The 27,625-nt window shown below is 43.4% G+C and overlaps 1 protein-coding gene across 6 annotated transcripts in view; it reads left to right on the top strand.

The window, feature by feature from the left end:
- The window catches only part of KCTD1 (potassium channel tetramerization domain containing 1), a 188,474-nt gene that overhangs the window by 139,731 nt on the left and 21,118 nt on the right, over positions 1-27,625 (top strand). For 5 of the 6 annotated variants that reach the window (XM_043558509.1, XM_043558507.1, XM_043558511.1 and 2 more), the window contains 2 exons: positions 2,666-2,844; positions 26,460-26,604. In XM_043558509.1, the coding sequence (XP_043414444.1) occupies positions 2,666-2,844; positions 26,460-26,604 (324 nt within the window). The remainder of the gene's footprint in view (positions 1-2,665; positions 2,845-26,459; positions 26,605-27,625) is intronic. The other variant, XM_043558508.1, reaches the window with a different exon arrangement.

Below are 27,625 nucleotides of genomic sequence, written 5' to 3'. Positions count from 1 at the left end.
AGAAAGTAGTGAATGAAAACCCTTTACTCTGTTAGCAAATACCACTTAATGCCTTAGAAGTCATCTAATGGGGACACACCCAGACCAGGGAAGATTCCCAGAATGGAGAAAGAGAGCAGAGGAGGTAAGTCAGGGGGCTCAGGGAAGACCAGTTCTGAAACTTGGGAGCCCTGCCAGAGTGAGCCTGAGCGTGGCAGTCAGAAACCCCCTCCTGGCCCTTAAGGGTTAATCCCCCGCCCACCCGCCGCTTGAAGAAACACTGGCTTAATTTTAAATTCAGCAATATCCATACATTTATGATTTACAATGTAAATGGTATATATTCTGGGAAATCTGGAATCCTTCAACCGATCGGTTCTGCTTTAATTTTTTTTCTCCTTCTTCTATAGACCTCGCAGTGTTGGAGCTGTGCTGAATGAGGTCACAGTCTAACTACAGTATTAACCCTGCAAATCTGTTCATTTTCGCCTGAGCACCCTCAGGCAGGATACAGAATGTGTCCAATTGAAAGACTATTACAGGCGCTGCGGTCCATGATGGGATGAATTGTAACAGGGTGGAAGGTACTGGGGGGGGCGGGGAGGGGGTGTCTTTAGCCAGGTAGGAAGTATCTCTCAAAAGCAGAGGTTATGTGATTGCATTTTGAAAGGAAAAATCTTGTTCTCTCTCACTCAAATTTTAAAACGCAACTTTTAATATTCTCAGATCTTAACTGTTTTATATTTTCTACCAACCGTGTCTGTCTTTGTATTTCCCCCCATCCGATACCTCTTCAATTTCTCTTCTCTGTGTGCTACAAACATCCTTTTGTGTTTTTTTAATACCTTTTGCATTATTAAAAATACAGAGGAACATCTAAAGAATAATAGAGTGAACACCCGTGAACCGACCACCCCATTTAAGAAATAAAACACTAGCTCTTTTCCTAGGACTGTTTCTGGGCCCTGTTTAATTCAGCATGGAGAAAAGCACAACACAGATGGTCAGCGTTTTGTGTAAAGGCTCAATCGCCACGCATTCATGGTAGCTGCAGAGTTTCAGAAAGTATGTGCATTCGCTGTCTTGCCTAGACATGTGGTTAATGCTAAGTAGTCTAACAGTTGTGCCCCAGGTAGCTCCTAAAGCTGTTTCAGATCATAAAATCTATGATGTTTTGCAAATTTATATTTTATCATGCTGGGTTTTATGCACAAAAACTAGATGACTTCCCCTTTATAATCTCCATCAAAGGCATTTTTCAAAATCCCTTTATTATGCCTTGTCACTGGCTTTGCCACGCATTGTTTGCATGTTTGAAAACAATCTCTGGCTAAATTATAAATCTGAGAGTATTGTTGTGGCGTTAGCCTTGCAGAACTGAGGGATACATGCTATTTTAACTTATTCCTCAATTGTAGATTCTAAATATTTGACCCCTTCATTGAGTGCCAGAGACGTGACTTGACTTGTCTGTGGTTTGGGCCCTATCACCAAGAGAGTGATAGACCATGTTTGGATAGTGCTTGAAATATTTATATTGTATCAGTGGAAAGGATGTAATATTTTATTTCCTCAAGAGTACAGTTCCTTCAACATGTTCTCGCTGCCCCCGTGTGATGTCCTCCATCTGCTCCGTTTGCTCACATTGTACCTTTAAAAAAAAGTATTTTTTAATGTTTATTTATTTTTGAGAGAAAGGGAGAGATAGAGTTGAGTGGGGGAGGGGCAGAGAGAGAGGGAGACACAGAATCCCAAGAGGCTCCAGGCTCTGAGCTGCCAGCACAGAGCCCGATGGCGGAGCTGGAACTCGTGAACTGCAAGATCATGACCTGAGCCGAAGTCAGAGGCTTAACCGACCGAGCCACCCGGGCGCCCCTGCTCACACTGTACCTTTGCCTGTGGGGCTTCTCCATTGACACCTGCCCCATTTCTACCTTGGGAGCTTGATCACTTCAAGAAGTCTGGCATAGAGAAGAGCAACTTGCTCATGCTCACAAGCACATACTTACCACTGAAGGGTACAGTCTTTTCCAAGTGTCCCCAGACCTTTAGTCTTGTAGAGAGTGAAGCAGGGAACAAATGGGTAGAGTGTGTGTTGATTTTTTTTTTAATCTCGTGACTGATGAACTTGGGGTGCCTGTTTACAAAGTTGCTTGGAGAATGTGTGCTGAAGGCCAGGTTCGTCATACCCTCATTTTCCTGATTTAAAAAAATAGAAATCGAGCATAGTTGCAGAACACAAGTGCTGAAAGATCTGTATTTATCCCAACTGCATAGCAATAGGGAAGTTTCCAAAGAGAAGGATAAAGCCTATGTATTTTATTTAGATATGGGTTGTTTTAAGTGTTGATTGTCTTTTCATTTGGAATGAGGGTAACTCTCCATGTGCCATTTAGCAGTTGTTAAATGTGAGAATTCATTAGTAAAATAGGCCGTCATAGAGCTCAGGATGATTGGAAGTGAACATTAGTTCGGCTCCTTGATTCAGAGCTTGGGAAGTTTTCCTTTTCTTTGTTACAGATTTTGTGTTTCTAATATTCATTACAACAAGAGTGAGAGCCTGCTGATTTTTCAAGATTTTATTACCGAAAGAATATCAACACTAGTCTCTGGCTTATTCTTTATGATGCGTGTGTTTCCTTTCTCTCTACCGAAAACGTGTCTAAACTTGCTTATCTCTCTGTAGGACAGTCGGCCCAATATGTCAAGACCTCTGATCACTAGATCTCCTGCATCTCCACTGAACAACCAAGGCATTCCTACTCCAGCACAGCTCACAAAATCCAATGCGCCCGTCCACATTGATGTGGGCGGCCACATGTACACCAGCAGCCTGGCCACCCTCACCAAATACCCCGAATCAAGGTAATCCGAAAAATGGAAAAGTCACACTCGGAAGTGCATGTATTTGATGATCTAACTGTTTTTCCTTTGACCAGCACAGCAGCGTGGACTTACTGGGGCCGGGGCTAGAGCACGAGGGTGCCGTGTGGGCCCCCCGGCTACCCACGCTGCTCTTGGACGTGGCTGTCAGTCTTGTCCGAGTCAGGGCTCGACCCACAGCTTAATCAGGTCCACGTAGACGTGTCACATAGGAATGGAGTTCTAGGATATTTTGCCCTGCAGAGATCTTCAGGTTTCTCAATGTAGTACAAAAGGAAGGATGATTTCTATTGCTACTGGCTTTTCTTCTGTCCTTTTCTAAAACACTTTCTGATTAGTTCTTAAGAATTTTCTAGGAGGTCATTTGGTGCGCCAACTTGTGAGCTAGAGAAAAAAAATGAGAGGCTCTTATCAATGGGGCAGTATATTTACAACACAATGCAAAAGTCCAGGAAGCCAAGATAGTCTTGTTTAAAAAAAAAAAAAAAGGCCAGTGGGACTTCTGAGGGATCAAGGCAGATAAATAAATATAGAAAGTGTCTGAAGAGGGAGCATGGTTTACAAACAGGCACTATACAGTTCTGCTTTTTTTAGTCTTTCTCTGTTACCTGATATTTTATGAAAGGTTGAGAAGAAAGATAAAATTTTCTCTCTCAGTTTCCAGATTGAATTTCTGCAGCCAAAGTGAAATGATTTTTTTAAAAAACAGATGACCATAGGGGCACTTGGATGGCTCAGTCGGTTAAGCGTCCAACTTCAGCTCAGTCTCACAGTCTGTGAGTTCGAGCCCTGCGTCGGGCTCTGCTGACAGCTCAGAGCCTGGAGCCTGCTTCAGATTCTGTGTCTCCCTCTCTCTCTGCCCCTCCTCTGCTCATGCTCTGTCTCTCTCTGTCTCAAAAATAAATAAAAAACGTTTAAAAAAAAAATTTTAAAAAACAGATGACCATTAATTCAATGACCAAAAAGCTTTATATTTTTAAATGAAATGATTATATCATTCAGTTATTAGTATTATTGAGTCCCCACTTTCCCTAAGTTCATTGTGACAGGTGCTACAAGATCATGCTGCATGATGGCTATATTTTTAAAGAATATCATATAAGGAAGTAAGGTTTCTTTTTTAAAAAAATACTTATTTCCATTCCTTCTAATCTAATACCAACATCAAAGAAAGAAAATCAACACGCCTCTTCAGATGAACACTTAATTCTAGGGGGCAAGCCACAAAACGTACACGAGCCAAAAAGCAAATCCTTAGCTGTAGCAAAATTCACTGATCTGATCTGGTGGCCTTTTGTTTCATTCAGTCCAATTTTTAAACTCTGATCCAGGAGGGAAGTTAACAATGACCCATGTGCACACAACATAAGTAGTAGGTTTTCTTCTAAGGCTCATTGCAGCTGGGGGGGGGGGGTCTCTTCCTACTGACTAAAGCCGCATGGGGGTTTGGCATCCGTGAAGCTCCCCTGTATCACTTAGCCTGTTGCAAGGGTGTTGGAGGTGCTGTTTATTCAGTTCATCTCTCCAGTGATTTGCCACTTTAGAGACCTTGAATAGGTGTTTAACTTGGAGAGTCTTCCTCTGGCCCCTCTGCGTGGGCATTTCTAACAGTCTGCTTTCAGTCCCTCGTTGTCCACACCCTGAGACAGGCATCGCATTCCACGATCTCAGTACTCCGGATACACCGTCTCATATGGCAGCTACTAGCCACATGCAGCCTTTGAGCACTTGAAATGTGGCTGGTCCAAATCAGAATGTCCTCTAAGTGTAAAATTGCACTGGACTGTAAAGAATTAGTGCCTACCAAAAAAAGTAAAATATCGCAGGCAGACAGTGTCTCCTTTGCTGTCCTGCCCACTGTTTCCTTGCTGTGTATTCAACAAACTTCTGTCTCTTTAAAAAAAAAAAAAAAAAAAAAGCAACTCAGTAGTTTTTTATTATTGATTTCAGTTGGAATGAGAATATACTGAATTAAATATGTCATTAAAATTAATTTCACCCGTTTCCTTTTACTCTTTCAATGTGGCTACTAACAAACCCAAAGTTGCATACATGTCTTGTGTTTTATGTCTGTTGGACAGTGCTGACCTATACACAGATTTTTTAAAACTCTAAGCAAACCCACTTCTTCCCCAACCTGATACGTACATACATGATAACTTGAATTTCTCTTTCACCAACTTCATTAGAAAAGGTGAAATTGTTCGTCTTCCTTTCCCGATCTTTCCCCACACATCCTCGCCACCACTGGGCCACAGTTTCATGGGAGAAACATCAGAAATACTTCATGGTTCATTAGTCCCCACATTTAAATGCTGATGCTGCCATTTAGTACTTGTTTGGCCATGGATAGGTCCAATTTCTAAGCGTCTGTCTTCTCACTTGTAAAATAGACACGGATAGGTCTTCTTGCAAGGTTATTGAGAGGATTAAATGTGATTACTAAAAGCACGCCATGGCCCTGTGCCCAACACATAGTATTGCCTTTATGCTTAATCTTCTGCCAAACCCAGCAATTGTTTCTTTTCAAACTGCCTTCCAAATTCAAATATATCCCCTTCCTTCATTTCCTAGACCATGGAAACAGGCTCACTTTTGGGTTCTTGCCTGAATGACTGCAGGCTCAGGGGAGCCGTCGCCTGCACCTTCTGGTCCTTTATCTTGACGCGCCTACCTGTCCCAGAACTGCTGAGCTGTTCTAACATCATCTTGATCGTTAGGAGATATTCTTAAGCATATGTTAAGACTCGGAAACAAGCCTTATAAAGTGACTTCTCTGTTGCTTACACCTAAAGCAGATGATGCTGGTTTAGATGTTGAACTGACCATTCTGGTCCCTCTTATAGTGTGTGTGTATGTATGTGTGTGTGTGCGCGCGCGCGCATTTGGTAAATAATCCAGTGTTCATTTCAAGGCAGCAGTCAGTCTAAGGGGACCCATACATAAATTTTTGTAGTCAAAGATACAGGGAAGGAAGGGTTTCATGCTTTTCTTATACATGTCAGTTACTCCTCCCACCTTCTGGGAAAATCTCTTGCATATCTTCACCCCTTTGGGGATAAATCCTAGGAGATTAGGTTGCCTGTGACCATAGAGTTACAAATAGTTCCAACTCGAGTTCTCTAGATTCTAGGGTAGTCCGAGCCCTTCTCCCACTGTGGAACCATTCCTTGCCCCCTCGCCCGTCAGCACACCCTGGTTCCTCTCTCACTTGCCTTTTCCTTGGTGTAGCCCAGAGGAGTGGATGACTTGTTCCTTGGTTTTATTTTCTAGAATTTCAAGAAGAGACTTGTAGTATAAAAGCCTTAGTTTGTTTATAACAAGTGATCATAAAAAATGTAATATCTTTCTACAATTTCAAAGGTTCTACACAGAGCCTTTATTCCATTTTGAAATGTTTTATATGACTTTTCATCCTGTCTCTATTTATCGCCTTCTTGGCTAAAGACCACCCTTAGAACATGGTCCCCAGAAAGTGGTACAATGGACCGCACAGCCAAACATTAGAAGCACCTGGGAAGCATTAAAAAGCCATACATGGTCCTGCCCCAGACCAATAAAATCAGAATCTCCACGAGTTTCCTAAGAGATTCTGACTTTCACCATCTGGCTTTGAACAACACCAATGTGGATGGTCCCTCCAAGTGAACATAGGCTTCTTCCTCAATGAATATTTCATGCTATATCATAATGGCTATTAAAATAAAATACGTTTTGATCTTTATTTCTTTAATTACCAAGGTTACCTGTTCCACTGTGTGTGGGTACCCCTATGCTTTGGTGTTTTGGGTGGGGGGAGGCTTCTAAGCCCTGAGTTGGGATTCAATAAGCAAGTTGACTTTTTACATTTTACAACAGAGCTCCTCACACACATCATTATTCACATTCATTGTCAGGTGGTTTCTAGCTAAAGGGACTGAAGATTTCAAATTAACTGGAGCAGGTGCATACATCAGTGATGTGCTGTGTTTTACCGATGTTTTGTGTAAGATGCAGAACAGCTCTTTGGAGGGGTTTATGAGACCGAGGCCAATCCACACCCCCTCAGGGATCATGGAGATAGATCCCTTGCAGAGTTGCTGACAAGTCTCCAGTTCCAGTTGCTGTTCTGAATTGTAATCACCGAGAAAAACACCTAGTTCAGATCTGCAAGAACAGTACATCAAATAAGTAAAACAACAAAACAAGTCAAAAAATATATCACTGTCATGAAAAGATTTTTAATGGATTTTACAAAGAAGATAGAACATATCTTACCTGACAGTTTGCTAGCTTGATTGATAAATTATAAGCATCTAGACATGGGAGGTGGGCCTCACCTGTGCTCTTGCCCTGGGCCCTGCAGATTTTAAGGACAGACCTGATAATGTCTGATTTAAAAATCTAAGGCACCCATTATCAACATCATTGATAACAACAAAGTCTAGGTATCTAAATAATTTGTTATAAATAATTAAGATTGGTACCAAATTACATGACATCTTTAAAATCTCCTGTATTGCCACTGAAATATCTTCATGGCTCTGTGTGTGTGTGTGTGTGTGCGTGTGTGTGTGTGTGTGTGTGTGATATTAAATAAACTTTCTTTGCTTTAGAAGACAGTCTGGGTGGCTTGGTTGGGCATCTGACTTCGGCTCAGGTCATGATCTCACAGTTTGTGGATTCGAGCCCCGCATCAGGCTCTGTGCTGACAGTTTAGAGCCTGGAGCCTGCTTCGGATTCTGTGTCTCCCTCTCTCTCTGCCCCTCCCCTACTCGCACTCTGTCTGTTTCTCTCAACAATAAATAAAACATTGAAAAGTTTTTTTCAAAAAAAAGAAGACGCAAGTCTGAGTTCAAAGTTAGGTCCATTTCATCCTTTATTATCACCTTGCACAAAATGGAAGCTCACTATTAATAGCAGCTATATTGATGGTTGTTCACATGTGGACTTTTTAAAACTGGGAAGTGGGCTGTTATTGCTAGTGAGTGAAACCTACCGGGCGGTATTACCGGGCAGGGAGGGGTCTTGACTAAAGAGAGCCCTTCAGCCACTGACCCAGAGGTGCAAGACAAGATCTCATGTTACAGTCCTAAGCCATCGGATCTGACCGCTTGACGGAGCTTTTGTGTATTTTAAACCTAGTACATGAGTTGACTCCCACATAAGTAGATTATGCTAAATTGGTCTCTCCTAAATAGCAGCAGAGTTACTAAGCACACTGGCATATGTAGGTAATTGCAAAACTCAAGAGACCGGGCTTTCAGCCTCACAGTCAACACCCATGGCCACCCAAGGGGTGTGTGTATTTGGAGCTTTAGAATGGAGATGCCAAACACGTGTGCCTTGCCAGTACTGCTCTAGCTTCTGGCATGCTTCACTCTCGACGTGTTAGCCATTAAGGCATGGTTCATGTGGAGCTGCCCTGAAAGCAACGTCAGATGAGCTCGACATTAAGGGATTGGTGCATCCACTCTCAGGACGGCTGAATTCTAATGTTTGGATTTCCGTGCCATTGCTGTATGCCAACCTAGGGAGTTTTCTGCAATCCTGCATTAGGGCTGGGCATTCTGTGCCGTGAGTCTGTGACTTCACGATTCCAATTTCACATGACAGGCCCTAGACACGAGTCCAGTCCTGTTATCATGCAGGCCCGCGATTCAGGATTCCAGCAGAAATGCCAAGAAATCAATGCATCTTCCTTGCCACACAGTTCACTGAACTTTCTTTCAGAATTCTTGCAGGGCACTGAGTAGAAGGCTTTTTATTATAACCTACCCTTTAGAGCAGAGTGATTTAAATATTTTTTAGGTTAATTTATTTTGACAGACAGCACGAGTGGGGAGGGGCAGAGAGAGGGAAAGAGAGAATGCACACCATTAGTGCAGAGCCCGAATTGGAGCTCAAACCCATAAAGCCATGAGATCATGACCTGAGCTGAAACCAAGAGTCAGACACTTAACCCACTGATATGCCCAGGCACCACAGATCAGCATGATTTATAATGCAATGTCTATCTCAAGTTTAAAAAAACTCACAGTGGGGCGCTTGGGTGACTCAGTTAAGCATCAGGCTTTGGCTCAGGTCATGAGCTCACAGTTCCCAAGTTCGAGCCCCACGTCGGGCTCTGTGCTGACAGCTCAGAGCCTGGAGCCTGCTTTGGATTCTGTGTCTCCCTCTCTCTGCCCCTCCCCTGCTCATACTCTGTTTCTCTCTGTCTCTCCCTCCCTCCCTCCCTCCCTCTCTCTCTCTCTCAAAAATAAATAAAAATTTAAAAAAAAATTTTTTTAACTCACAGAACAAGTTTTTTGGGGGGAGTGGAAGTCATCCTGAGATAATGTAGCCCCAGCACAGGTGGAAAGAGGGGGCACATCCCTGCCTTGAAAACCCCTATGGAAATGCACGAAATGAGGACAGTCTCTAACCAGTGGTGAACAGTGTTCAGTGTTAAGATTGGATGATCTTTTAAAAAAGGAAATTAGTTTATGGGGAGGGGGGTGATTGAAAAGGAGGGAAAGCATCTGGCAAAGGAAAAATGGAAAGTTTCTCCAGGGTGATAGGGGCAGTTTTCCTCTTCTCTGTCTCTTGCCATGTTATAATGTTGCTTTTTCAGAATTGTTCTTCAGTTATATAGGCAAAGACTAAATGAAATCAGCTTCAAAAGACTTTTTTTTTTTTAATTTCTTTTAATGTTTATTTATTTTTGAGAGAGAGAGACAGAGTGTGAGCAGGGAAGGCAGAGAGAGAGGGAGACCCAGAATCCGAAGCAGGTTCCAGGCTCTGAGCTGTCAGCACAGAGTCTGACTTGGGGCTCAAACTCACGAAAGGCAAGATCATGACCTGAGCTGAGGTCAGACGCTTAAGCGACCGAGCCACTCAGGTGCCCCAAAAGACATTTTTTTTTTTTTTTTTTAAACAGTGAAACTGGATTTTCTCTTTAGTGCCGAAAAGCCAGTAACTTCTACTACTGGCGAATTCAGCAAACTTCCTTCGCCACTTGGGAACAGAACCGATATGGCTTTCCTAGTTTCCTAACTCATAAAGTCTTGTCTTAGAGGATAACTCACAGACAAATGTAGCCATGCTATAGTACCTGTATTTTTCCCTGTCCTTGTGTCCAATAGAAGATTTCTTCTTTGCTCCCCAGTGTGCGGGGCGTGTACTGGCCAACAGAAGTCCTTGCTCTCTTGAGGTTTACGTAAGGGAGCTGGGAGGACAGATGATAAGTGAACAGTCACTAAATGGTATTTGGGTTGGTACCAAGTGACGTCGTAAGTGAGAACACCACCCGGGACAAATACGCCCACTTTGGGATATAGTTTGCCCCCTGTGTTGAGCCGATAGATAACTTTATTCCTACCTATTTGCTCATCTAAATTTTCAAGACAAAATCTGGCTTACGTGTGAGTGTAGATTTAGAAGTAGATTTTTGTCACTTCGGTGTTCTGGGTCGCCCTGATGGAGGCTCGGTTTGCCTATTCTGAGTTCTGTGATGCGTCTCCTGCTACGTGGTGTGCGGTGAATATGTGTGTTCACCCCTCGTCTCCGGGGGAGGGAGATGCAGAGTGAAGTCTACTCTCTGGGCCGTGGCCGTGGCACAGCTCCAGGCCAGGTCATGTTCCGATCGCCGCGCGGGTGGACTGAGCCTGGCACCGTTCCTGACACATTCTATTTCATTGTCCATTTGTTGGACACTGAAGTTATACTTGATTTTGACCAAAATAGAATTAAAAAAAAAAAATGTGGGCAGAAGTCCCTTGGTGGCAAATAATTAGCCTGCTCCTGGTGTGGACCGTGGAGAAGGCGAGGGCCGCCCTCCCGCCTCAGAACTGTCGCGGCCGCCGTGCATCAGATAGCAGAGAAGTGAGGTGGGGACGCGCACTGGGTGTCTAGCTTGAAGCATCTCAGGACCAGACTGTGGGTCACGTTCTTGATTTCTTCTGAACTTCTACTTGCCAGGAACTCAACCCTATTGGAGAGAAACGCTGTCCTTGGAAAGCTGTCTCTCACTTAGTCTCCATCCTCGTATTCTTGTGCTTTACGGCACCTGCCACAGAGTGGGCGTTCAGAAGTTTGCCTGATGCACGAATTTTTGGGTGAAATGCTGTGTACGGAAGCCAGGCCCTCAAAACAATGAAGGGCACATAACTGAGTAAAGCTGTTCGAAACAGTCAAGTGTAAAGGGCTCATTATCTATATTTCTCATCTAACGGGCCGCAGTAATCTCAGAGTTGAGACTGTTATTTACTCCAGTTTATAGATAAAAACGCTGCAAGTCTGAGAGGTCAAGTGACTGACCAAGATTCTCGCTCCCACTCTGACTCCAGGCCCTTTGTGGCTTCCTCTTTTATAGCCTTGCTTTCAACCCTAGGGGCATGTTAGAATCAGCAGGAGCTTGAACAAACAAACCTGTCCCTGCCCACAGCGATTCTGGTTTCATTGGTCTGGAGCAGGGCAGGGGACATCCTGATGTTTCCCACGGCCAGGTATATAATCCTTCTCACCACCTGCCAGAACTATGTTATAAAGGTGGTCGTGAGCCAAGAGGGCAGGTCATTCTGGAGTAACCTCAAGCCACTTATTCTTAAGGTGGCCTTCACTAGGGTAACGTCAGGACTTAATGGTAGGTCTAGTCCAGTTGGAGCAGCAAAAACGTACATGTCTTTTTCTTCAAGGCAGAGCCTAAAAGGGATTTTCTAGTCTAGTTACCTGAAGGGAAAGAGTAAAGAGAGGGGAATAAATCAACCAGTCAACAACCCAGATGCCAGTGAACCAGAGGAACAGAAGGGGGACACCTGCCTTCCAAATGTGTTCCTCCAGCTGATACCTCCTCCCTGATAACCCCCATGCCAGAGTCAAACATGCAGATATATGGGCCCTGGTCACCACTCAAGCGACCCGTATGTCAGGGTGTGAGGGGAATCTGCAGTTTTTGTCAACATCAGGCAGTCCACCCACAGCTCAGAGTTCAGGTACCAGGTCTACAGTGAAGCAGCGTGGGGCTGGTGGTGATATGGCAGGAGACGGGGTCGTTAAAGAGAGACTTTGTTTATTGATTCTGGCTTGATTCTTGGGACAATAATACTGACTACTCCTTTTGGTACATCGTCATGAATAATGTCATTGAGAAATGCCAAGGTCATTTTTGCTCTGTGTTTTTTATTGTATTTTCCTTCTCCCCTCATCATACAAGAAAGTACTTTATGATCATAAACTCTGTGTTCTGTGTCCTTGTTTGAAAAGTTCATTAGTAGATAACTCATAGAAGATTCTGGTAATCTTTCACAAGGTTACACTCCACTGTACTGTGTCTTGAGAACAATTCCATTAAAGGGCTTAGAATTAACACTGTTAGGTCACACAACCCATCTTGTGAATCTCCTATGACTTTGACTCCTCAAAGGATGTACTTTCTAAACAAACAAAAAAAAATGTGGTTTCTGTCAGTCATATAAAAATGCTTTGAGACCTTTGAGACCTTTGAGTCTCTTCCTTTGAGACCTTCTTTATGGCAAATGATGACCAGCATTGAAACATTTTAGGTTAATTTCCAAAAGACAAACTGCATTTTGGTCCCATAGAGAGCTCTGTGGGCAGGAGAATTACACCCCCGTAGCATTATTCGTGTGTCCACCCTAGAGCCCTTGACCTTCACAGAGATGTGGAATCTCTTTGTATCAGAAAGGAAACACCCCTGTGTCAGAACACCTCACACAGTAAGGTGTCTATGCTGTGTGTATTCATGACTGAAATAAAACAATGAAAGTTATTCTCAAGTTGGGGGGAGTCTTCTTTCTTAAGCCAGTGCAGAAAATAACACCCCCCCCCCCCCCCCCCCGCATAACTTCCAAGCAGAAGCATCTGTGATTCAAAACCAAAGTACTTGATGTTGTAATTCGCATTTGAACTTTGAGAACTTTAAAATAATAGAAGGGGCACCCGTGTGGCTCAATCGGTTAAGCATCCGACTTCAGCTCAGGTCATGATTTCACAACTCGTGAGTTCGAGCCCCACGTCGGGCTCTGTGGTGACAGCTCAGAGCCTGGAGCCTGCTTCGGATTCTGTGTCTCTTTCTGTCTCTCTGCCCCTCCCTGGCTCATACTCTGTCTGTCTGTCTCTCTCTCTCTCTCTCTCTCTCTCAAAAATAAATAAACATTAAAAAAATAATAATAATAGTAAGCCTCAGAAGGTCACGCTGAAGGATCCTTTATGGGTCCACTGAGCATACAAATGCTCTCTACTGAAACCTGAGGTATGTTAATAGAAAAGTCTGCTCCACTGTACCTGCCAGTTTGTTCTATTATCATTATATAAACCATTAAAATGTCATTTCTTTTCAGTAAAAAATGCAGGATTTATAGCTTCAGCTAGATGGATTATCAATATTCTGCCCCTGAAAGATTACTCTCAGGATGCTTGGAGGTAGAAAGTACCTTTATAATAATAAACTCTGTGTTCTATGTACTTGTTTGAATAATTGTTTGCAATAATTGGTCCCTAAAGGAGCAAGCTGAAGTGGGTGCATAATGCCTTGCATGGCAGGTCTCTGTGTGTGCCCAGGGTGGCCCCGGTGCAGGAAGGAGGGGAATGTGAGAGGCAGGGGGTCGAGAAATCAGTTGTACTCTTACAACTGTATGCATGTCGTGTATTCATATTCCAAAGCAGACACCCAGAAGCTCCAATCTGGTGGCAATCCCATTTGCAAAAGAACCTGTTAAAAAAAAAAAATCTGTGTCTCAGTCCCTCAATTATATCAGCTATTTGCTGGACCATCTGAATCTAATCAAGATACAGTGTCAGTAGAAATGACACTGTCACTGGATAATGGCTTCCTGCTGCTACATAAATGCCATGTGTCAGTTTGCTTAGTAATGACATTGCTGCTTATCTTTTTTGGTGGTAATGATTATTTTTACTTCTGTGCAGTTTTTCTTATTGTGTCCCCATATTCAGACGATAAATCACAGCTGTGCGTTAACAGCTAACCGCCACTTTCGAACAGCGGCGGACCTTGCCAGGCCAAGGGCTTCGTCCCTGGAAGGTGGATTTGAGCACGCCCAAACTTGCTTCCGCGAGCTGAGCTGACTGTGTTCCAGAGCTCCTGCCCAGCTTGTCAAAGCCCCTGCCATCCCTCCAAAAATTGATTTTTTTAAGAAACCGTTTAGAAGGCCCTCGGGGCTTGAGAGCTTACCTAAAAAATGAAAACTCTCCTAGTCTCAAAGCAGTGCAAACAGTCAATATCAAAGCAGAAAAGAAGGATCTTTTAAGTGTGTCCCACCAATCCATAATCTTAGGGGCCCTGAGGAAGGTACTTCATCAGTACATCACCATCTCGATGATACATTGCAGAAGGAACAAGACGGCACGAAGGGTGGACTTCAGAGAAAATTGTGGCACACGCGAATGTGGACTGGAATAAAGACTGTAGCAACCAAGCAAACCTGGGGAACCGTGTGAAATACGGATAAAGCGCTGTTCTCCACCTTGGCTAGATTTCCGTGACAGAAATACCGAGCAGTGACAGTACGGTTTGTATTTCCAAGTGCCCGTTCTGCCGGGCTCCTCAAGAGCCCATTTGTAACCCTTTATGCAGATTGTAAAACTTAGCCAGAGTATTTATTTGAAACATAAGCCCTGGCTTCAGTGCCCTCCTCACTCAGGACTTTCAAATGGAACGGCGAGGATGAGAAGCAGAGGCGTCAAATGACTGCTAAACACGTGTCAGCTTCTGTTTGATGAGCATCTGGAAAGGAAGAGAAAAATGGAGAGATTCGTAGCCGGGAACTTCCATTTCTTTGGGTGTTTTGCAGGTTAGGGCTTGGTTCTGTTTTGTTGGAAGGGAAAGGGAGAACTACGGAGAAAACACCCCCAGCTCAGGTGCGTATGGACCGGCTTGGTGCCTCTGGGTAAATTCTTGAACCGTGATCAACCAGACCTGAGCCCCAGAAGGGTGGAGATGGTTACACAAGATGCACGCACACCCACAACAGCGCTTTGTTGACCGTGGTGTAGCCGAAGGCAGGATGCTGTCAGCGCGTGTTCCTTGTTTCCCAACTACGCACACCCCAGAGTGTTGTCTTTGAATCAGGGGCTGATAGAAACTTAGTATTTTTCATATGTCATTCCAACTTGGTGACCATTTCAATAATCTTGCGACATAAATTCAACATCTTGACCTTCTCGGAGTAAAAACTCCACCGGGCACGTTGGCCACTGTGATGTAAAGAAGGCATTGGACTGGGGCGCCTGGGTGGCACAGTTGGTTAAGCGTCCGACTTCAGCCAGGTCATGATCTCACGGTCCGTGAGTTCGAGCCCCGCGTCGGGCTCTGGGCTGATGGCTCAGAGCCTGGAGCCTGTTTCTGATCTTGTGTCCCTCTCTCTCTCTGCCCCTCCCCTGTTCATGCTCTGTCTCTCTCTGTCCCAAAAATAAATAAACGTTGAAAAAAAAAAATTAAAAAAAAAAAAAAAAAAAAGAAGGCATTGGACTTTTTTTTTTTTTTTTAACAGAAGGTAGTGTGGACATTTTATATTTTCTTTACAATGTTTGTGTACTTTTGAAGCTGTGTAAATAGTACTCTTGTCCAATTTGCAGCTTTCTTTCCTTCTGTAGAGGCGTAACTCACAGTCCTGAGGCTAAATCTCCTCCCTTTGGCCTTGTCATCTTAAAGCCTAGTTTCTGACAGGGGTTTCAAGCTTCCTCGTCACTCTGAAGTCATGCAGGGATGGAATAATTTGGTCATTTTCATTCATCTAGCCACCTCACCATACTCTTTTTTTGTTTGTTTATTTAGTTGTGAGAAACAGAGAGAAAATGGGGTAGGGGCAGAGAGGGAGGGAGGGAAGGAATCCCAAGTAGGCTCTGTGCTGTCCGCACGGAGCCCAACACGGGGCTCGAACTCATGAACCATGAGATTGTGACCTGAGCCAAAATCAAGAGCCAGATGCTTGACCGACTGAACCACTCAGACACCCCTTGCTCTTTTTTATTAAGCACTGCGTTAAGCCTCTGGCTTTTCACTTACGGGTACTAAACAGAATATTGTACTACTTCATTGTAAACTGCTGTTTTGCTGGCCCCATTACAAGTAGGAAAAAATTGTTAAATTGAAAATGGAAACAGCTGGCTTTGTCGTAGTTCTCTGATAGTGGCATATAATTAATACGATGCTTTTATTTGAAGTGACCACTGTGACGTATTGTAAGCCAGCTCCAATAGTGTGGGACAGCTTCCCCTCCGTATTCTGTTGTCGCCGATAATCTCAAAGTGTGGCAGAGAGAGTGGGGCTACAGTCACATGGGAGGGACCAAGTCCGGTCTGTTTATTAGGAGATCGATGCACAGAGGGACGAATCTGGAATGTGTCGTCATATAGGAAAGCACTAGTTCAGTCGTTAGGTGTGCTAATATCCGGAAGCCCGGGAAAAAGAATAGTCGTTCAAAAACATTAAAGTCAGTGGGAACACATGCAGGAGAGTTTGCTTGTATAACAAGAAACTAGAAACAAAATCAGAATGGAACTACAATGTGAACAAAGGCTGGCAGGAGGTGCCAGAGCGGGAAGGGGGATGAATTTTCTGGGACAGACAGCCCCTGAGGGTCAGGGACAGCACCTAGCGTGGGCTGGCCCTCGGGCCGCAGGGAAAAGAGCCTGCAGAGCGCAGCGACCCTCGGCGAGTTATCTGATGGCTCTGGCCTCCCATTTCTCCATCAGTAAAATAAAAATACTACTTGTGAGTACTTTATGGAGTTGTCGTGAGGTTTAAATCAGATAATGCATAAAGTTTTTAGCAGCGTGTCTAACAAACTCAAAGAACATCAGCTATTATGACATTCTTTTCTCTGGATCGTAATTATTATTATAAAATGGAAAACATATTCTAGAAAAAAGGAGTGTCAAAAATACCTCCCAATATAGAACAGACTGTTGGCAGGAGGGCGGGGTGGGCTGTGGGGGCAGGCTCGTGTGCACATGTGCATGCTTGCCTGCCCAAGTAACAAGCAGGAGGAAACCTAAACAGAAACCGTGTGAGCCGAAAATACCCAAGCGGGCTCCCGAGGGAGAGGAGGCTATCATGATCTGATCCTGGGCCGATCTTAGAAAAATAGCAGATTGGTCTAGAAATCATTTGTAAGCAGGCATTTGCTCAAACCGGCGAACGGGACCAGGTGACCGCAAAGGTTTTCTTCCAGTTCCAGATGCACAACAGGATTTCACGTACAGTCAGAATCCTGCTTTGGCCCACGTAGCACACTACCGCCGAAGGACAAAAATCTGTCCGCGTCTCCTGAGCACATGCCAGGTGGGCCCAGCGCTCTGCCAAGGAGCGGAGCAACCACCAGGCGGTCGGAGCAGCTCCGAGCTGGGGTCTGCAGTCCGGCTGCCTGAGTGTGAATTCTGGCCTCAGCGCCGAGAAGCCGGCGGCAGTGTCCTTGTCCATTAAGGCCGGTGATAATATCCACCTTGCTTGCTTGCTTGCTTGCTTGAGGGCTTGCCGTGAGCCCTCAATACCGTGTCCTGCACCTAGTGAGCACTCAGGAAGTGTAGTTCTTATCAGACACCAGAGTTCTTCGGCTCATGAGAGTTCTTTGGGCTAGGTACTATCCCATTTCTCAGATGAAGAAATCAAAACCTCATTGATTTAGTCTGAAAGAGGGCAAAGTCATGATTCAAACCCAGGTCTGTGAGTTTAAAGCTGAACGTGCCGGGGACTCCTGACACATTACTGAAAGCACCCATGCTGAAACTTGTGAAGAACGGTGCCCTTACGTGCTCTAGTCAGCTCCACACTTGGAGAGAGGTGCTCCTCATTTGCTGGGTTCCCACCTCACCCGTCATGTACCTTCTTGCCTGAAATCCCTTTTCTAAGCACTCGTGCCCTTCTCCTCATACCTAGTAATCCCTAGAACTCTACACCGCCATTGCCTCCTACAGGAAGCCTTCCCTGCTTGCCCCAGGTTGGCTAGATCCCTCTCTGCCCTTCCTTGACTCCCAGTGGGACTGCATCCTGCTCATTTTAAGAGGACTGGCAGAGCACCAGGAATATGGTAGGCAGTCAATAAATGCAGAAATAAAAAGCCTACTTATGTAAATTCTGGTGGGTTTTTAAATTGGGTTTTAAAATTGTAATAATACATTTTTCATAATTAGCAGTCAGTGTAACTCAGAATTTAAAGAAATCTCTAGTTAGAGTCCTGGAGGGCACTCATGAGAGTTTTATAGGATTAGCAGCCCCTTGAGTGGCCCCGAGCTCCCCCTCGACCCTCAGCATTACCATCAATGATCAGTTCTCCAAAATGCCGGCTCGTCAGTTGTTTTGCTCTTAAGCTTTTTCTTATATTTTAAACTGGCCTTTCCTTTCTCTCCTGCTTTCTTCAGTTCTGTGTATCATTTAAGAAAATGATGCTGCCTCAGGGAACCGTACTGGAAACGTTACTTCCCCATAAGTAGATACAATTTGTTTTGTTTGTTCTTACCAAGAAGGTATTTTCTCCCTTCTCTTAAATTACTTCTGTCCATTTCTATAACAAGCTCTGAATTAATTTGTATCTGTGTTCATGAAATATAGACGAAATTTCCCACGTGTGGGAACTATAAACAACTCTTCCTAGAATTTTTTTTTAACAGTTATAATACTTTAAGCAAATTAAACACTGTTTATGATAATTCAGGCTTCTAAAACAGTAAGTGGACTCGTGTTTCTTTTCCTTCTTTTTAAACGTAATAATACCCAGCATCGTCCCCCCCCCATGCCTTTTTCTTAAAGAGAAACTTTTTTTTTTTAATGGACATTTAAAAATATATACAAAAAAGAGCACCTGAGTGGCTCAGTCAGTTAAGCATCAGACTTTGAGTCAGGCCACGATCTCTACCCTTTGTGAGATCGAGCCCCACATCAGGCTATGTGCTGACAGTGGGGAGCCTGCTTGGGATTTTCTCTGTCCCTCTGTCTCTGCCCCTTCCCCTGTCTCTCTCTCTCTTTATCTGTCTCTAAAATAAATAAACTTAAAAAAAATTGTAAGTATCTATATCTATATAATTATCTGTATCTACATATCTATATCTATATCTATATCTATATCTATATCTACCTATATAGAGAATACAGTATTGAACTCCCAAGGGTCCAGACGTCAGATATCAACCTAGCATGTCTCTTTCCTTGCACCATTGTTTCCCTGCTTTCCCATCTCAGCAAAAGAGAGGAAGAGGCCTCACTGGTCGCAGTGCCGGCCCCTCTCTCCATGTGCCCTTCCCCCTCTGCTGTCCTGAGTCTCGGTTTCACCTGCAGTGACGCACCCGTACACTCAGGATCGCGTGCGCACAAACACACACACCCTCACCCAGCCCTCCACCACATTTGCCGTCTTCCTTTGTTTTCAAGTATTGGGACAGAAACTTGGTTGGGAATGTAACTTGGAGTAGTTAGACACTACCTACTAACATAACAGACTAACTTGGAATAGTAGACATAAAAAAGTATGCAGGTACAAGTGCTTCTGGAAACAAAATCACTCAAAGAAAAATACTCTTTAAATCAAGTTTTTAAAAAGTAACGGGGGGCGCCTGGGGGGCGCAGTCGGTTAAGCGACCGACTTCAGCCAGGTCACGATCTCGAGGTCTGTGAGTTCGAGCCCCGCGTCGGGCTCTGGGCTGATGGCTCAGAGCCTGGAGCCTGTTTCCGATTCTATGTCTCCCTCTCTCTCTGCCCCTCGCCCGTTCATGCTCTGTCTCTCTCTGTCCCAAAAATAAATGTTGAAAAAAAAAAAATTTAAAAAAAAAGTAACGGCCTACGAATTGGTAGACTAGTGGCAGATTGTTTTTCTGTTTTGCTGCTCCTTCGTCCTCTACTCTTTTCCAGTTTTCAACAATGAGTAGGCATCACTGTTATCATTTAAAAATACCACCCCCCCCCCATGCTAAAAGGGGTAATTTGCAAGTTGCCTCTGAATCTCTTACCCAGCAAAATAAATCTGGACCAGAAACCAAATGAAATCTTTTCCTCAAGTCCAAACCATATTTTCCATGGCTTGGAAGCCCAGGAGTGGAGGAAAAAAAGGCATTTCTTGGCGGAGGGGGGAGCTTAGTGGGTGAAATCGCCCAACAACCTCTGTCCTGCCCTTTTCGCACCAGCTTTACCCCTTAGTCTGTCTTCGGCGCTTTGTTCTCAGCCCCGGGTGGGGTCTCCTCCACCCTCCCTGGGCAAGCTGACCCACCGCCACTGCAGAGGAATGCTTTTACCGCCTCCCTGTCTGTGTAATTACCATGTGTGTTCTGGGTCCAGAGAGTAGAAGGGATTAGTCCGCTCGCCTCTGGTAAAGCAGGGCCCGGTGTCGCATTACACGCCCTGGTGCTTGATGTGACATGATGTTCACCAGGCGGCACGAGGAAGATTGGCTGTGTGGAGCCTTGGAAGGGCTGGAACCCCCTCCTTAGCTGTAAAGTGACAAATCCCGCAGGGGTGTGTCGAAATTAGATGCAGGGACACAGCACATAAGGGAACACAAGAGTTGCAAGCTGAATGGAGTTGGAACCTCAGGCGTAATTCTTCTCCCTACAAGTTTCCATTGTCCTAAGAATCCTCACTTTCCCATCCCTTTGAATGCCCCCTCGTGTCGTACACGAGTTTGGACGTCATCTCTGAAGCCTTGCAGTGTTGTGATTTGGTTCGATTGAGTTTAAGGTACCCACTCCGTAGGTCTACACCAAGCCCCTGAGCCTCAACTTTTTGCAGCATGGCTACTAAATAAATTAGCGTCTCTGCAAAGTTGATAATCACCAAATTTTCTTGGAATAACATGCAACATGAGCAAACCATTGAACTATAAAAAATTATGCATTTCTCAAGGAAAGTGGTTGAGTTATTGTCATTTTGTTTGTTTATTTGAAATTACACATGGAAAGGCATTATAATTTAGTGGTCGAGAACACAGACTTTAGAATCAGACCTAGGTTGTAACTTAAGCCAAGTGACAACCATTCTGAGCTTCAGATTCCTCATCTGTGAAATGAGAATAATATGGCTATCTCATAGGATCATTGTAAAATCAAATGAGATAAAGCCCGTAAAACAGCAAGCTCACTCTTTGGCACATAGTACAATTCAATAAATAGTAACTACCACTAGAGCAGCTGTCCTCCACAGGCTTGGATGTGACCTCTGCCTATTACCCCAGGGACAGTATGGTGGGTTCGGCTCTGGGTCTAGCCAGCTGTGCATCCTTGAGCATTAATGTATTTGAGACTCTGTTTCTCCATTTGTAAAATGGGATGTTGATCTAGGTCACCCTGGAGATCTTTCACTTTTTTTTTTTTTTACATTTATTTATTTTTGATAGAGACAGAGCATAAGTGGGGGAGGGGCAGAGAGAGAAGGAGACACAGAATCCAAAGCAGGCTCCAGGCTCTGAGCTGTCAGTATAGAGCCCGACCCGTGGCTCAGACTCACAAACCCCGAGATCATGATCTGAGCTGAAGTCGGACGCTTAACCGACTGAGCCACCCAGGCGCCCCAAGAGATCTTTCCCTTCTAAAAGGGTGGTTGGCTGTTTAAGAAGAGGTGCTGTGACAGTTCAAATTGACAGAATGACTCACTGGAAGCCTCTTGAGTCGACATTGACTTGTTCCTCTTTAGCCTCTGCTCATCCTCCTTCGTACTGGTTCTCAACTTTGCTGTTCATCAGACCGACTTGGGGAGATGCCTGGGCCCCAACTCTAAGCAGAAATTACATCAGAATAGCTGGCAATATTTTTTAAAAGCTCCTTGGGTGATCGCAGTGTGCAGCCAGGGTTAAGAACCACTGCTATATGCAAATAACAGAGTCAAAAGCAAGGCAGAGGAGAAAGGATTTGGATAAGCCCCAAGCTGCATCTTTGAGGAGATGTGACTTCAGGTAGTGTTTCTTTCATTCAGTCTTACTTATAAATTTGCTCTTTTCCTTAACGTTGCTGGAAAGCATAGCTTGACATCCGTCCCTATCAACCTCAGAACCGAATTGAAACTCCTTGACCGGGCTTATACGGCTTTTCACGATCTAACTCTGCCATTCCAGCCTCATTTTTCAATCGGTCGGACTCTGCCCCAGTGGAAAGCAATCACATGCCAGGTTTCTTCTAGTTTCAAGCCTTTGTATCTTCCCTGACCCTCTCTCCTTTCTTATCTGACCTTACCTGCCACCCCAGTACTTGGCCCACTTCTGCTTGTCCTTCAGGTCTCCAGTAAACTTTCTTTCTCTTCCATGCCTCCCCCAAGTTTGAGTTGGGTGCACCTCCTGTGTCCTCCCCATAGCCCACTCTGCACCCCCAGTGACACACTGCACTTGATCTGCATTCCCAGCCCCACAGACTGTTAACATTCCACAAAAGGAAAGAATGTGTGGTTTATTTACCACTGCTTTCCCTATATTTCACATGGTCAAGCTCAGTGAACATGGGTAGAATAAATGAGTAACTGAATGACTGAACAATAAAAGGAAATTCTTAAGGAGCCAAGTCACAGTAAATTAAAGAAACCAGGTCCTATGAATGAATGCACAAAAAATAAATTCTTAGTGACTGATTCACACTAAGTCAGGTATATTAGGCCTTATCTCTATACCTATATACTCGACCATTCGTTAATTCCAGAGAGAGGGGGAGCCATACGGGGGAACCAGACTGACTTTTTACCAAAAGGAGCTTAATTTCCTTGGAGATTGGATCCTACATTATTGGTTCCATAAATAATAATCAACAGAATGTTAATATTAAAAAGCAAGAGAAATAGATTTCATTTTAGTGCATATTTTTAGTGAAACTTTATCATCTTACTAGTTAATGAAATATTTACAGATAAATTGATAGGATGTTTGAAATTTACTATAAAATTTCTGGTGGGGGAGAGGGAGCAATAGAAGTATAGGTGAAACAAGCTTGATCAAGAATTGATAGCTTTTTGAAGCTGGATGGATATATGGGGGTTCATTATATAATTTTCTCTGCTTTGCCCTACATTTGAAATTGTCCAAAACAAAATGTTAAAACAGAAATGTAAAAAAATACAATTGTGGAAGGAAGTTTTTCTCTGCATTGCTATTTGGTTCAATGGGTGTTTTACACACACACACACACACACACACACACACACACACACGGCGTCCATACATCACCTGGAGCCAACTTGGTCTTGGTCAGTTGGAAAACAGGAATGTTCTCTAAGGTTAGTAAACTATAATCAGTTCCACATAGTTTTCAGGCACCAGAGTTTACAAATCACTGCAGTTTGATTTGTAACTCCATTCATACGTCCACAAGAAATACAGCCTGTGCCGATTTCCCCCTCATTTGCTTAGCCAAACAATGCTTTTCCACCGCACATTCAAACCCGACCCGGGGACGCCATTTTATGATCCCTGGCACCGCCCTGCCCTTCCACATTGTTTTCACAACTCAGAACGTGCTTCCTTTCAAAGTTAGCAAAAGTCAACAGTATAACGTTGCCCTTTACTACACCTAACATTTGGTGCATCACCTACGGGACTCTCTTATCGGAGAGGCCTTGCTCCTCAGACAGGAATGTGCCTTGGCGTGGCTCAGGGCCTCTTCCAGGCCACAAACCTGCCCCTGCTCTCCACAGCCCCTTCCCTCTCAGCTCGCTCCCAGACCACACGGCTTGTGCCATAAGCGGGGCCGGGCGGGCTTTACTACCGTCTTCGGGCCTCTCCCTTCCTTCTTCCGGGTCCGCCATGCGCACCCTCCCGGGTCCAGCGCCAGCTGGCGGCCAAGTTTCTGGGCCACTGGGCCGCCATAGGTTCCACCGGCCTGCTGGGGGCGCTCTCACCCGCCTGGTGGAGGCCAGCCCTCCCTCCTCCGCTTTCACCCTTTTTCCGTCTTGAGTAATTAGGCCTGGAGACCCTGCTTTTCCCACTGCGTCGCCCAGGGGCCGCGGCCACCTCCCTAGACTACACTGGGCCACTGTTCAGATTTCCCTCCAGCTCTTTCCTTTGCGTCTCCTGTTTCGGCCACGTCCAATGCGAAGGTGCTTCTGATCGCACCTGTGTCCAGTTTTCTGTATCTGCCAGAGGTGGCGGGTTTTTACAACCTAAAAGCCTTTTTTTTGGATGGCGCGTCTCTCCCACCTGGCTAAGGTCTATAACGAGACCTTTCAGCCCAGATTGGTTCTTTGGCTCCGCGAATCCTGTGCCTTGTAGCACCTGCTGTCTTCTGCGATCTGCTTTCGTAGAAATTTTTGTTTGCTAGTTTAGGATACCTTCTCTTGGTGAGTTCTTTTTGAGTGGGCCATAACTCCACTTGATTTTCTCATCAACCCCGAGAAAAGGGGCAATTTTTTAAAAGAAACAGACATTTTATAAGAGAAATGGAGACACAGAGAAGTCGCTACAGGCAGATTACAGTTATTAAAGGACCGAGCCAAATTCCCCTCACCACTCTGTTCTTCCTTTTACTCATTCACTTGGTGGAGACTTACAGATTACACATTCTGTGCCAGGGTACATCCAGGTCTAGATTTTGAAAATGAACATTTAAGAAAAAAAAAAAAAAAAAGCATAGGATTTACTTAAGAATAAAATATTAAACTTTTCATTTCTTACTAAAGTGGCTTGCAGCCATTGATATTAATATATTTCAGGCCACAAAAATAATAGACACACTTAGATTTCATTGCAAAGCTCTTGCTGAACAAACAAGATAGAAAATAAAAACTCTAGACTAAAAGCTTTCCTTCAATAGTGGTAATTCTTTTCATTCCAGTCATTGTAGGGAGGCCCCTTTAAGATCAAACAGACAGTGTACAAATCCCCCAATGCTACTTAACTAGTTGGGCCAGTTACTCATCATTTTGAGTCGATTTCTTCATCTGTAAAAGGAGGATAATGGATTCATTACCTAAAGTGCTAAGGATAGTGCAAGCTACCTGGACAGCAGTTAATAAATATAACTCCCTTTTCTTCCCCTCGTCAACTGTAAATTTATCACGTTAACAATAAAGAATAAATCTTCTGATAATAAGCAAGCAAGTTTCGTTCATTCCCATCCTACACCAAACTGTCCCAGAAACACTATTAAAAAATCGACTAAGTATATTTGAGTTTTCAGTGCCTCTTTATGTAGCCTGTTTGATTGATGTGTTAATGGGAAATGAAGGACAAGGTTGCATGCAGTCAGAGCCTTGGGATGCTTGCGATCCACGCCCTGGATAAAATTGTGGAAGGAAGAAATTGTGAATCACCCTCTATTCATGGAAAGTTGGACAAAAACATTAGCTGAGAAAAATATAGTGAGTTTTGGAAATACAACCTGAGTGTGATTAGTTGCTTTCTTCTTTGCACTTACTACCGCCAGGTAGGACATGAGTTTTCTAATTATCTTTAAAAGATTTGTATTGAAACGAATTCCCGAGCTTTCTTTTTTGGGAGGGAGGGGGAACAGCTTTTCCATTTGTTGATTGGTTTGTTGTACTGTAGGAGGGGTGAAATTATTGATTCACCCTTACCTCTGTCACATTTCAGCGTAAGATTAGAAAATTTATGATTTCAAAATTGTCTTCAAAGCAGTAAGATGATATTCCAAATCAGAGGTAGAGTTTGAGTTCCAAAAAAGCTTTTCATTAAAAACTGGAGCCATTTGCCTGCCTACACTGTTAATGAAAAGTACAATGCACCTACTGGTCAAGGAAGTGATTTCTAGTGTGTAAGTTCTATTTTCTGATACAGGATATTTGTTTATCATTAGCCAGCCATCTACTTGTTCATGGTCCTGATGTGGCCACTTTCTACTAACTGAATATATACCAAAGTATGTAGATTCAGCCATCCTTAAAGGGATAAATGATAATGAATGGATGCAGACTGTTTTAACTGTAGCACACTGTTCAAATGTTAACTCTGTAAATGGGGGAAATAGATCGTGGATTCCTGTGTTTAAAAATTACCCATAGCCACTCATGTTCCAGAACTAGGTCATATTTGGGGGATGGTCAACTATTTATTTTTTATAATGATGCCTGGCTGTTACAAATGATTTTTGCTGAGACTTAAGAAACTAGACTGTATATTGTTAATGGAAAACATATTCTCCTGGATGAGTGATATTTTCTATGATTCCTTTGTATAATGTAGGTGTTCCCATATAGGCGTTGCTTTCTTTTTGGAGAGTTTGTGATTTGTGGGTGGGGAAAGCTCAGAAAACAGGTTTCTTAAAAACAAAATTGCTTTCCTCGTAGAATCTGTTTAAAAGACACTTTGGAGCAATGACATTTTCTAGAAGTAGCCGAGAAGGTGGTTTTAAGTAACCTAGGGGAAAGACATGCTGTTCCATCACAGTGACAGCACTTAGCCATAATCACCATGTCAGGGACATTTTCTTTACAGGTAACAGACAGTGAATAAAAGGATTTACTTGAGAAAGCCTGAAACTATTTTGAATTGTCTGGTCCTGAAATATTTATCAAGCAAGGACCAGCACCTCTCAGAGAACCATAACTACATAACGGGTGATTTTTCCTGACTGCCATCTTTGAAACTGCTACCTTTGACAGTGACACAAAACGGGAGCTCTTAGTTTTAGTGGCCAAACAATTGATTCTAATTGTTTTCACTGTTCCCTCTTTTCTACCACAGAATCGGAAGACTTTTTGATGGCACAGAGCCCATTGTTTTGGACAGTCTCAAACAGCATTATTTCATTGACAGAGATGGACAGATGTTCAGATATATCTTGAATTTTCTACGAACATCAAAACTCCTCATTCCTGATGATTTCAAGGTGAGGGATTCACATTAAATTACCAATAGCATAAATATGTGATTTGTTTTGATGCGCTCCCCAAAAAATATTTCAGCTTTTCCATCTTAAACATATACCAACTCTAATGGCATCACAGGTCTCTGACATGGTTATACTGTCTTCGTGAAATAGAGTATATGGTCATTAAAGTTTTCTGTGACCAAAGGAGGACTGATTTTATTTAAAGATTGAATTATAATTTATTTTAACACATTGAAAATAAGTTGATTAAATTCCAAGCTTACTTCTGATAAGACTTAGTGAGGTAGAAAATAAAAGGAAACCTCCTTATCTTAATAGACTTTTTGTCTCAGATGTTTAAAGCGAGCGTCATACTTAACAGTAAAATTTTCAAATTGTTCTCTCTGAAGTTAGTAACAAGTGTTATTGTTAGTCTCACATAGTGCTGGCAACTGTAGACAATGGAATCAGACAAGAAGAACAAATAGAAAGTATTAATATTAAAAGGAAATATACAAAAATGTAATCTTTACAGCCATTAATATTCTCTAAATATATCTCTAAAAATATCTCAACTAAATACTGTTGGGATTAATGAAGAACTCATTAAGGCATCTGCACTCAGGGTCAGTATTTCCTAATCAAAACCAATAGCTTTCCTACAGAAGAGCAGGAGCCGATCATAAGATATAATAGACAAATGTACCACTCACAAAGCAACAAAATTTATAATACCTAGAAATAAACCTAACAAGAAATGGGCAAAGTCTAATTAAGAAAACTATAAATCTCTACATACAAGTATCAAAGAAGAGTTGAGTAAATGAAGGGAAATTCTGTGTTCCTGGATGGGAAGCCTCGATACTGTTAAGATGTCACCTGTCCCCAAATTATAAATTCAACACAAACCCACTTAAATCACAGATTTTTTTTTCAATGAGATTTGATCCATTTTTATAAAGTTTATGTAGAAGAAACAAAGCTTAAGAATAGCTAAATAGGGGCACCTGGGTGGTTCAGTCCGTTAAGCATCAGACTC

This window comes from Prionailurus bengalensis, chromosome D3 (genome assembly GCF_016509475.1).
Source record: "Prionailurus bengalensis isolate Pbe53 chromosome D3, Fcat_Pben_1.1_paternal_pri, whole genome shotgun sequence".
NCBI classification, from domain to species: Eukaryota; Metazoa; Chordata; class Mammalia; order Carnivora; family Felidae; genus Prionailurus; species Prionailurus bengalensis.
This window is presented reverse-complemented; position numbering and strand designations above follow the sequence as displayed.